This window comes from Leptopilina heterotoma, unplaced genomic scaffold (genome assembly GCF_015476425.1).
Source record: "Leptopilina heterotoma isolate Lh14 unplaced genomic scaffold, ASM1547642v1 Lhet_260, whole genome shotgun sequence".
Lineage (NCBI taxonomy): Eukaryota > Metazoa > Arthropoda > Insecta > Hymenoptera > Figitidae > Leptopilina > Leptopilina heterotoma.
Window position 1 is genome coordinate 233,185 of NW_025110970.1, and position 12,812 is coordinate 245,996.

The following is a 12,812-nucleotide window of genomic DNA, read 5'->3' on the forward strand; positions in this document are numbered from 1 at the left end:
TATGGCGGTCAAAATTCAAATTTGATCAGATTCGCATGACACTTGTTACTCGGGGGTTTTTGTCGTCGCTGATTAAGAATCTGATGTTACTTTTTCAAAATTCAAAATGGCGGATCCAGTATGGCGGTCAAAATTCAAATTTGATCAGATTCGCATGAAACTTGTTACTCGGGGGTTTTTGGGGTCGCTGAATAAGAATCTGATGTTACTTTTTCAAAATTCAAAATGGCGGATCCAATATGGCTGTCAAAAATTCAAATTTGATCAGATTCGCATGAAACTTGTTACTCGGGGGTTTTTGTCGTCGCTGATTAAGAATCTGATGTTACTTTTTCAAAATTCAAAATGGCGGATCCAATATGGCGGTCAAAATTCAAATTTGATCAGATTCGCATGAAACTTGTTACTCGGGGGTTTTTGGGGTCGCTGAATAAGAATCTGATGTCACTTTTAAAAATTCAAAATGGCGGTTCCAATATGGCGGAAAAATTTTTAATTTGACGCAGTTTTATTAAAAATTGTGACTCGGAGGTTTTTAGGGTCGCTGACTACGAATCAGAAGTCACTTTTTACGAATTAAAAATGGCTGTTCCAATATGGCGGAAAAAATTCAAATTTGATCAGATTCACATAAAACTTGTTATTTGGGGTTTTTTGAGATCGCTATTTACAAATTTGAAGTCACTTTTAAGAAATTCTTGCTTTCACTAATCTATAATGTAAATAATTTATTATTTTTACAAGTTTTAAGCGAATTGGATCATATTTAAATATTTTATTATCTATTTTGGATCCGACATTTTGAATTTTTAAAAAGTGATATTAGATTCGTAATCAGCGACTCCAAAAACCCGTGAGTAACAAGTTTTTTGACAATCTATTTTGGATCCGACATTTTGAATTTTTAAAAAGTAAAATCAGCTTCGTAATCAGCGACTCTAAAAACCCCCGGCTTACAAATATTATTCGAATCTGATCAAATTTTTAATTTTGACCGCCATATTGGATCCGCCATTTTGAAATGTTTAAAAATGACTTCAGATTTGTAATCAGCGAGCCTTATTCCTCTGACTGGGACCGTTGAAAGAGATTTACTTCGCGTGCCACATTAATAAACAAATTGTTTAAATAAACTAAAATGTTGCAAGGAGCTATTTTTTTAATTTTTTAAAAATATAAATTCATAATAATGAATAACTAATTAATAATTATAATATACTATAATATAATAATATGTAGTAGTTGAATAAACTGAGACTAACAATTTGATTGTATAATACTAGACGCAAAATAATAAAAAATAATTAATTAAACTTTTAATATTAGGGACCGTATTTGTTCTGTTTGGGACCCTTATAAGGGAATTACTTTGCGTGCCATATTATATTCGAAAATGTGGAATTCGGTCTCATCAATCGGGCCGTATTAGGCCCTGATAGGGAAAACGATATAATTTTTTGTTGGGGAAAACTGTTACGGGCCACAAAAGAGCTCTATTATTATCAGGGACTATAATGGCAATTTCTACACGGGAAATATTATTTTGGATTTTTAATCAAACAATTTATATAACCAAAAGAATTAAGTTTTTATTCTTAATTAATTGATTTTTTCTGTACTTGATGAAACTTTTATAAAGTCAAAAAAGGTATTACTATATTATAAATTATATGGTGAAAAATAAAAAACTTAGTTTTTAATTTTTTTAAGAAGCTTAAAGAATAATAAAATTAGATACGAAAAATCCGAAAAGTTCAAAAGTTGTAATTTAATAAACATCCACTATTAGTAATTATAATATATTATAATCACGCGTCCAATAATAAATTTAATTCACTTGGCGGGCTTTTTGAAATCTACGAAATTCACAAAAAAACTAAAATTCTTGAATTCTGTCAATTTTTTTTTACCTTTTTTTGGGAAAAAGTAGCATTTAGTAGCTTTTTGACAAAATAAGTAGCAAAAAGTAGGCTTGACCAAAAAAAGTGTCAAAAAAGTGGAAAAGTGTGTCACTTCGAAGCCTGCTTACCATTTAAGCGACTTTTGCCTTAACGGCAAATGCGACTTACTAGGTTTTTAATTTGGGCAGTAGAGATACACTCACTGGAAAAAGATTTTCTTTGGTCCCGAAGCTATTTTCCGAATTAATTAACTTTAAACTTTTTACTATTTTTATCAGGTTAATACATGTGATTTTTTTAAAACTGAAGTTGGTTTAAAACAATTAAACAAGAAGAGTTCTTCGTCCTTTAAAAACACATGTATTAACCTGATAAAAATAGTAAAAAGTTTAAAGTTAATTAATTTGAGAAATAGCTTCGGGACCAAAGAAAATCTTTTTCTAGTGAGTGTATCTAGTGATCAATTAATTATTGACCGATTTTCGTAATTTTTAATTTTTCTGGGCAGAAGTTATTTACATTTTAAAATCGTGAAAATAAGCAAAGTGCCAGTTTTAATTCCTTATTTTTTAACATTTATGAAGAAAAAAGGAAGAAAGTGATAAGGAAAACTAAAAGTTAATCACAGGTACTTTATATTTCATAAGGTTTTATTCAATTTAATAATTTTTCTTTCTTACATTTAGTGAATGAAATTTGCGCAAATTTAGGTTATTTGGCAGGTGAACTTTAAAATCATTTTTTATTTAATATTTCTTATTAATAATTGTTTTTATCAATTTATAATAATAAAACAATTCATTCTTAATAAATTATTATAATTTTTTTACGTTTTTATAGTAAATTATATGTTTTTTTCAACATTTTCTAATAGATGAAAAAGTGACAGTTTTTACGACTTCATATACTTTAGATGCTTATTTTACAATAAATATAAAAAATATTTAAAAAATTCTTTTTGTTCGGTGATCCTAATATCTTTAACATCATTTCTGCCAAATATTATAATTTTTTAAAATTAGTCAGCAACGACTTTAGTCGAAATATAATGGAATGACTCTTACGAATTTTTTTAATTGTAAAATTATTCCAAAACACCAATAAATTATTTTTTAAATAAATATTTAATCATTATTATTATTGCATTGGAATTAAGATTTTCAAAAATGTCATGAAATTCAACAACTTATAAGAATATTATTATAAAATATGAAGATACTAATCACTTCGAGTCTTCTACTCGGAGTGATCGATATCTTCATGTTTTATAATAATTTAAATTTCTATAAAATTTTTCAAAAAAAATTAAATTATGTATTTACAAAAATTTTAATAAAATCCTTCCTAAGAATTTATAATTATTTTTACAAGTAATAAAATTTTTCACATGAATTCAATTATTTAAAAAAATATTGTATTGATATTCGTTCTGAGAATTCAATTATTTTCATAAATTATAAAATTTTTTATAGGATTTTAATTATTTTTTATTCAAAACCTTGTTCTTAGCCCCTAGGGCTTATACAAGCGGAGTCTCATTACATAATGATTATATTAGTACTCACACCTCAGCAAAACAATTATATTTTATTTACATTTCGTGTATAATATTTCAAAATCTACTATTTATTAATAAAATTTCTTAAACGAATTCAATTATTTTAAAAAAAGTAATAAAATGCATTGCAAGTATTCAATTATTTTCATAAATAATTCAATGCTTTACAGGATTTCAATTATTTAAAAAAAATTTAATAAAAATTCGTTACAAGAATTCAATTATTCTCCTAAATAATAAAATTCTTCACAGGATTTCAATTATTTTTAATACAATTTTAAGTAAATTCTTCGAAAAATATAATTATTTTTAAATCAATTTTTATTAGAAAATTCTAAATAAATAATTTATTGAATAAATGAATGTTTTTCAAAATTGAATCCTCATAAAGAATTTTATCAACAAATTTTTAAATAATTCCATTTTTCGACAAATTTTAATAAAATTTTCAAGAATAATTACATTTATGGAGAAATTCGATTAAAAATTATATTAAAAATAATTGAAATTCTATTATGAGTTTTATTATTCTTGAAAATAATTGAATCTAGGTAAAAAATGTTATTGTTTATGAAAATAATGTAATGTTTGCTTTAAATTTTATCAACACCTTTTTTTAAATAATTGAAATGTTTTGAAAAATTTTATTATAAAATAATAGATATTGAAAATGATTGAATTAAGGAAAATTTTTGAATATAATTGATTTTTGGAGAAGAATTTTATTATTTTTAAAGATAATTAAAATTTTGAAGTGGCATTTTAAAAATTTTTTGAACATAATATATGAATTTCTGCGAAGAATTTTATTACTTTTGAATAGTTGAAAATAAATTGTCTTAATTGTCTTATTTGAGCGTCTTAAATGGAAAACATAACCTCCAAATACATGCATTTTAGAAGGCAAATAAGACGCTTATAAACGTCTAAAATGTGACCACTTAAACGTCTTAAACCAAGACGCTCTTTTTTTACAGTGTTAATAAAAATCCCTGACTTTTCCCTGGTTTCTCTGACCTATGACAACCCTAGAAATGTTAAATTATTTTTAAAATAAAAAACTTGCAGAATTTCATGGGGTATTGTTAATTTAAAATAAATATGCATATTTATTGGAGATTGCCATTTTTTTTCTTGCACTTTGTGTCGAGTTCGTCATACCCCATAAAAATGGGAGTTTCCTGGGGATGCTTTAAAAGCATTGTCCTCTTCACCCCCGTGAGAAAGAAAACTCATACACCCATGAAACATTAATTAAAATAAATAATACATAATATTTTAATATAGGTTTACATTAAGAATCTTTAAGATCTATCAATTTAAGAATTAACGAGTGTGAAAATGAAATATCCAAATATGGTTCTATCAAAAAACCTAACTTTTTAAATTCACGTTAGTTGCATGATATTATACAGAGACAATTGCTTAAACTTTTGGAATTTTGATGTTCTTTTAGCTGCAGTATGATTCGCATAAATACAGTATTAAAAGGCGACAAAGGATGACGATTTAGAGAGGTAGATGTGTAAACTAACGTCAGCTGTAGCTTGCGGCCATTCCAGCTGTGATTCCGAGTGGCAACCATTGTTTCCTTTATTTAAAATAGGTTTTGTTTGTTTTTCTCTTTCTATTAAGAAATTAGCTTAACAAAAATAAACGAACTAGTAACGCTTAAAAATGAGTGAAAACTCTTTAAGATAATCAAATTTTCCCTCAGTCAAAAAGCAAAACAAGTTCGTGAAAATAGATGAGAGTATATCCAAATTCGTCTTTTAAATCAAAAATGTATTCTCACCTGTAGCCTATAGTTCGGGTCCTGCGTTGCTGCGTGTGCTGCTAGGAACGGATCGTAGTAAACACTGAAATCAAATTATGAAACAAAATTAACTTTATTTGATAATTTTTTCAATTCTTTTTACTCCGCGATCCATTTGAGAAATTAATTTGGTAATTTTAACAATAAGTTCAAGACTTAAAATTTAGATAGTTTTAAACTAATTTTAATTTACAGCTTACTTTTATTCTAAATAACTAGTGTTTTCAATTTCGTCTTGTCTTGAAAAAGTCTCATCTTGAAGCATACACTGAAAAAAATTCATGAGACATTTTCAACTACATCCCTTTAGTAGAGTAAAAATTAATAAAAGGAATTAATTTTTCAGTTAGTCTAACTATCTTTGCATACTTATTTTAACTATTTTATGTAGTTAAAATTTATTAATTCAATTAAAGTAAATTTGTAGTTAAATTTGTATTTGCAGGTATGTTACAGAAATAACGTAGTAGATTCTACTACTTAAAGTAGTTCGATAGGCTCCAATGACAGTTTAAATGTAGAGTGAAGTGAGATTTTGTAGTAGATTTTACTTCTTCTATCAGTTGAATAATTTTCGATGTAATTTTTGTTAAAGAGTTTTAGAAGAGTACCAACTGTGAAAAAGGTATTAATGCAATTATTTTAAGTAGTAAAGTTAACTACAGTTATCAGTTGAACTGTGGCAGGTATGTCCTCAAGTATTAAGCAAGTCATCGTAGCGGGCGAGCGTGATTAGGTGGTTAGGTTATCGGTTTACGAATGTTAGGGTCGAGCGTTCAATTCCCGGAGTTTAGGGATTTTTCTCTGTTAGGTATATAGAAATTAAATATGTAAGGTATATAGATAAACAAAAGTAAGTAGAGGAAAATATAAAAAAATGGAACTCTATTGAGTTTTAATATTATTATATTTATAATAAATAATAAATAATTTTATTTTGCTATTTTTACTACTGAGTTATATTAGTAACTTTAACTACAAATAAGCAGTTAATTTTACTGCAAAACTGTCATTGGTTCCTATTTAACTAAGAAAAGTAGTTAATGCAATTGTATTACTACTTCATTCAACTACATATCCAGTAACTAATTTAAGTTCAAACATATCTTTGGGGACTTATTGAACTAAGAAAAGTAGTTAAAAGTAGTCAAATTTACTGAGAATTTTTTTCAGTGTAGAGTCTCTCTTCGTTTTGAAATTACGGCAGTTTTTTCATTAACAGGATTACCACAAGTCAAAGAAATAAAAATATTTAATTTTTATGTAATATATAATATAACAAAGTTATAATAAAAAACTTTATTAATTTCCCCAAAGAATTGAAGGATATTATTATTCGTGATCAATGGATATTAATAAAAAATTGCTAACGACGTTAACTATCAAGATTATTAGTTAAGATAATATTGTGAAGGGTCTGTTCAGGAGATGGATTCTCATACTCTGTGCGAGTCAAATCGTGCACTGAGATGTAGTTTCAGCCATTTAGAAGCGAGTTAGAGAATTATAAAAGAAACCTCTATTACACGGAGAAAAATGAGTTTGCTATTATATGGATAGCGAATTTTTAGCTATTACAGCTAATAATTAGCTGTTTTAGCAAAAATTTTTAGCTATTTTAGCTAATTATTAGCTGCATTAGCTAACAATAATTGCTATCAATATAATAGCAATTAAGGTTAGCTAAGGTAGCTAAAAATTAGCTGAAATAGCTAACTATTTTTCTCCGTGTAGTTCTCTAACTCCCTGCTAGATAGCTAGAATTAAATCTTTCGTGCACGACTTGTCAAGCCCAGCGTATAAGTATCCGTCTCCTGAACAGACCCTTCACAATATTGTCTTAACTGGTAATTATAATCTTAATTGTTAAAGTCTACTACGACGTTAGCAATTATTATTATCCATTAATTGAGGATAATAATAAACAATTTCAATTCCTTAAGGAAATTAGTAAAGATTTTTATTAGTACGTTATTATTACGTTTTAAAGTGCAATCTTGTGTCAGACAGCAAAATGTCCACACTGAGAGAGAAATATAACATAATGATCGTGCTGGGTGCCATACTTACAAAGAGAGGTCGTCAAGTGTCCCTCCCCAAATTTTACTGGGCTGCAATATGTTATTCTACATCGTAATCCATTAGACACGTATTTTTTTGTAGCCGCTAATGGGCTTTTGTTTAAAAGTTATTAGCAATAAACAAATTTTTGTAATAGTTTTAAAATATAAAGTGAACACATATTTTAAATAAGATAAGACAAAAGTTTTAAGGTAGAGTAGCATTGACAGAAGTGGACCACCAGCCGTTTTTGGTTTTACAAGTGACATATCTGTCAACTGAAATTTTTTTCTTTTGTTATCATCAGAAGGTCGATTTTCAATTGGTCATTGAAGTGTGCGACGTACAATTATGTTCTCCAGCAATTAGTGCCAAAATTATCTACTTTTTCCTTTTTTCTCATTGTAAAAGTTATCGTTGTTTACATAAGTTATTCATCGAATTCAATCGGATAAATAGTCTTCATTATAATATCAGACCTATTAACCTTAAAAAAATTAAATAGACTGTTTCATATTGTCGCGAGGTGTTATGGCCACGTAATTTCTCGTCAAATTATGCTTGTGGACAGAAGTGGGCCACAGCATTGATGTTTCGTTTCGACATTTAGTGATTTTGTATAAACTAATGAAGTGGTTCTATGAATTAATTTGAATGGTTTAGCAATCAAGCCACCAAGAAAGGGTAAACCGACTGGCTATGAACTCATTGACTATGACAAATTACTTGATGCTATAAAACAAATAAAAATTAATAAAATTTCGGAACGCACTGTTTGTGCTTGGTTTTACAATACTATTTATTGAAAAAATTAATCATTTAACATAAACAATCATAGTGCTTGATCCTTTTACTTATTTTAGATCAAAAAACTTGGGTGGCCTACTTCTGTCTACAAAATCGTGATATCGCAAATTTCTCTTTTTTTGCATAACGATGTTAAACAATATGTTAAAGTTAAAAAATTTTAAATGTGTTTGTCTAAAGTTAGGTAACTTTTTTCTCTACAAATAAACGCAATAAGTGAAAACCAAAGTGTGGCTTATTTCTGTCGGTACTACTCTACTACTACACTTTAGAAGGCTCTTAAAAGATCAAATTTTTAATATTTTTTTCTTAGCTCTTTTATTATAAATATATGTAAAAAAAAATTTTCTATCTTAGTACATATTTGTAGAATAAAAATAATGGTTTATTTTCAATTTTTACTTAATATCATAATCTGCAGATAGCATCAAATTCAAACCTCCAAAAAGTTGAATGTCAAATGGCGGACAATTCATCTCAAAATTGACAAATCCGAAACAAAAAATTCAAATTGCTTTTTAAAAAGGAAGGTGTCTTGCATAGAAATCCACCACCGTTAATGAAAAATCGATTAAAATAAAAAAATAGCAGATGTTTCTTTCAAAACATACCATGTTTTTCATTATTTTTATTGTATGCAAAAATGTTTTTTTTTGAAAACGTTATTTTGAGAAAAACGCGTTTAAACCTTATATGTATCGTTAGAGGCCATCCATAAATTATCTAAAATTTTTATGAAAATTGGAATCCCTCTACTTCTCGCGGTGAAGAATTCTTCTAAAATAAGTACCGAATTATCCGAAATCAATATGTAAAGAATACGGAATCAGTCCGCAACAATCCGAGTTTAATCTAGTTAAAAATACTTAATCCGCAAAATGTCTGGAGCAATCCGAACTCTGTAAGCACGAAATACGGTATTAGTCCGCAACAATTTGAAATTAAGTGTGGCAAAATCCCATTCTGAAAGAAGTACGAAACAATCCGAAAGCTGTATGTAACGAATCCAAAAATTGTCTGCAACAATTGGGATTAAATCCAATTGAAAGACATAATCCGAAACAAATACGAAATAATCCAAAATCTGTACGCAAAGAATCCGACATTAGTCCGCTTCAATTCAGAATTAGTGTGGTAAAATCATATTCCGAAACAAATACGAAACAATCCGAAATATGTATGCTAAGAATCCAGTAATAGACGGCCACCCGAATCATATTATATCCCTGGTAAAAATTTCGCATTAATCCGAATTAAATGCTGGTATATTAGTGTGGATTAGTACGATAATTTTACGAAAATGATACGCGTTAATTTAACATCAATCCAAGTGAAAGTGTGAATCCTAAATCAGTCTGGAGTAATCTTAAATGTCTATGAATTAAGTCCGTAATTATTACGCAACAATCCGAAATTATGTCCGTCAAAAAACTCATCTAAAATAAATATGAAATAATCCGAAATCAATATGTAAATAATACTAAATTCGAAACAAGTATGGAACAATCCAAAATCTCTATGCAAAGAATCCGGTAATAGTCAGCCTCAATCCGAATAATATCCGATCAAAACACCCCAGTCCGAAAATAAGTCTTATTATTATAAAAATTTGTAAATATATACAATCCACAGACAGTTCAAAACAATCCACATTCAATCCAATTCAAAGACTTAATCCGGAATAATTTTGGTATAATATTGAATTTGTATGTTAAAAACAATTTACATTAAATTCAGATAAATTAAAACTATAATTATAATTTCGTATGACAAAAACCTGACCATAACAATATTTATTCCGGACTTAATCGGACTTATTTCACATTTGCAAGTTGCGTATTATCAGACTAACTTTGGACTAGATCGGACTAATTTCGGATTAACTGGTTATACACAAACTGCATTGAGTTTGAATTTATCCGGACAAATTCCGAGCGACAAAAACCTCTTCATAAGCAGACTGTTTCGGATTACTTCTGCATTTACTAGTCGCATATGATCTGACTAACTGCAGACTAAACCGGACTAATTACGGATTCAATAGTGATAAGAAACGGTATTGATTTCAAACTTAATTCATGGTGAAAAAACTCCACAATAAATCGTACTGTTGCGGACAAATTCCGGATTAGTCCGAAATCGGTTCTACTTTTTATTCCGGGTATTTACTTATGGTAAATAAAATATTTAATTCTGCAGTCAATTTGTTTTTAAATAACTAGTATTATTAGTTATCTTGTTTCAATATTAAAATTAACACTGATGTGTTAGAAATTTTAAGTGAATGTAAATAAAATTGCGATAGGTAAATCGAAAAATATGTTGAATGTACCATAAAGTAATAATAATTAATATACGTGTAACTTGTATAATTATTTTTTTTATTAACATTCACTAAATTGTCCGGACTAATTTTTGACTGTTTCGGACTAATTCCGGATTCACTAGTTGTTCACAAACCGTATAGAGTTCGGATTTTTCCGGATTAATTTAGGGTGAAAAAAACCTGACCATAAACCGCACTGTTTCGGACAAATTTCGGATCAGTCCGAAATCTGTCCGGTTTTTTAACCAGGGTTACCAACACTGTTTCTGCTGGTCGTAACAAATAGTTAGACCCCCATCATCCCCTTAAAGCCTTATTTACTTTTTCAATGGCTCATTATATTTATTGAATACTTTTTGAAAAATTTATTTTTATTATTCACAATTGGTTATGAACACTTGAGGAGGTGTATTTTGAAGCGTTAAGGAGTTAAAAGAAAATAAAAATAAATAAATTTTTTAAAAATTCTAAAGTGTAGTAGTACCTTAAGCGAACCTGAGCGATTTTTAAAAAGTTATTCGTCATATTGAATTTACCATTTTGAACTTTAAAAAACTGACAACAGATATGAAATTAGTGACCCCAAAAACCCCCGAGTGGCAAGTTTCAAGTAAATGTAATCAATTTTTAAAAATTCAGCCGCCATATTGGATCTGCCATTTTGAAATTTGAAAAACTGACATCTAATTCGTGATCAGCGACCCCAAAAATCCTTGAGTTTGCAATTTTAGTCCGATTTCATGAATTTTTAAAATATGCGTTCACTGTATATTTTAAAACTATTACAAAAATTTGTTTATTGCTAATAACTTTTAAACAAAGGCCCATTAGCGGTTACAAAATTTGGAACACTTGACGACCTCTCTTTTTAGTGCTATATGTACAGACAGTTATCCAGATAGATCCACAATCTGATTGTACGGAGATACATCTTGGATTGTACTGGGTAACATAAAAATATTTTTGTAACATCTTTGATGGTATCCAGTAGCATGATGAGGATATCGGACAACATCTGATTTACACCATCAAAATCTTACCACCCATTTCTCTCAGTGCAAGCATAGTAATCTTTCGGCTAAAGGTTGTTGTTAGCTTACAATGAAACTTGTTACAAAAGTTTGCTAAAAGACTGGTTCAAAATTGCTGAAAGGTTTTACAAGCTTGCAGCAAGGGTATTAAAAGTTTTCAAAAATATTTCTTAAATTAAAAAGAAATTTTATTTATAGTTTTTTATTTCTTCAATTTGAAAATCTTTCTTAACTCTCTGCTGATGATAACGAACGTTATCGTCAAAAATCGTCATTCTGGACGCCTGGTGGGGACTATGGGAGTTACGTTCTTTGGCGATAGAGTGGGGATAAGTTAGCATCAGCAGAGGGTTAACGATCACTATCATTAATTATGCCTTGCTTGTTATATTTTGGAACTTAACATTCATGAGAAAATTTTAGATACAAGTTCGAAGAAACTGGAAATTGAACCCGGGTTTGATAGGCGCAATCCAAAGACCCTAACCAACAAGCTAAATAAACAACTGTCAGAGAAAAAAAATGTTGCCCTTAACATGAAACTGATTTTATGAGTAGAAACAGTGCAAGATTTTTTTCCTCTGAAAGATGGTTGTTCAGCTTGTTTGTTAGGGTCTATGGTTTGCGTTCGTCGAACCCGGGTTCTATTCCCTGTCCCCTTGAATTTGTTTTCAATACATTTTTCATGAATGGTAAATTCCAAAATAAAACTAGCAAGGCATAATTAATTAGAATTAACGTTATAAGAAAAATTTAAAAAATAAAAAAATAAAATTTCTTTGTAATTTAAGAAATGGTTTTGAATACCTAATTGCAGCAACCTTGTACAAACTTTTGTAATAAGCTTGTAGAAAACTTTCACTGTAAGCTTACAACAACCCTTCACGGAAAGATTAATGTGCATGGACATTTTGCTGCCTGCGACAAGCTCTCGTGCTATCTGGGTATTACAATTAGATTACATATTACATAAAAGTTAAATATTGAATAATTAATTTATTAAATAATATATAAGCAAATATTTCCTTACAACCCAGTGGGCAAAAAACCATCATTGTTTTAAAAACGTTCCAAAAACGTTTTTAGAACGTTTTATGTCTCCCAGATAATGTTCCAAAAACGTTCCATTGATTTTAAAACGTTTTTGAAACATATAACGTTTTTGGGACGTTATTTGGCAGTCATGAAACGTTTTAAAAACGTTTTTGGAACGTTTTTAAAACAATGATGGTTTTTTGCCCACTGGGAAGTAAAGCTTGCTGCAAGATTTCAAGTAATATTGCAACAAGTTTACACGGCAAGATTCCTGTGG

General features: G+C 28.7%; 1 protein-coding gene across 7 annotated transcripts in view; it reads right to left on the bottom strand.

Moving 5' to 3' along the window:
- LOC122503420 (RNA binding protein fox-1 homolog 2) overlaps positions 1–12,812 on the bottom strand; it is a 411,323-nt gene that overhangs the window by 58,630 nt on the left and 339,881 nt on the right. For all 7 annotated transcript variants that reach the window (XM_043613948.1, XM_043613951.1, XM_043613952.1 and 4 more), the window contains one exon: positions 5,255–5,318. In XM_043613948.1, coding sequence (XP_043469883.1) covers positions 5,255–5,318 — 64 coding nt within the window. The remainder of the gene's footprint in view (positions 1–5,254; positions 5,319–12,812) is intronic.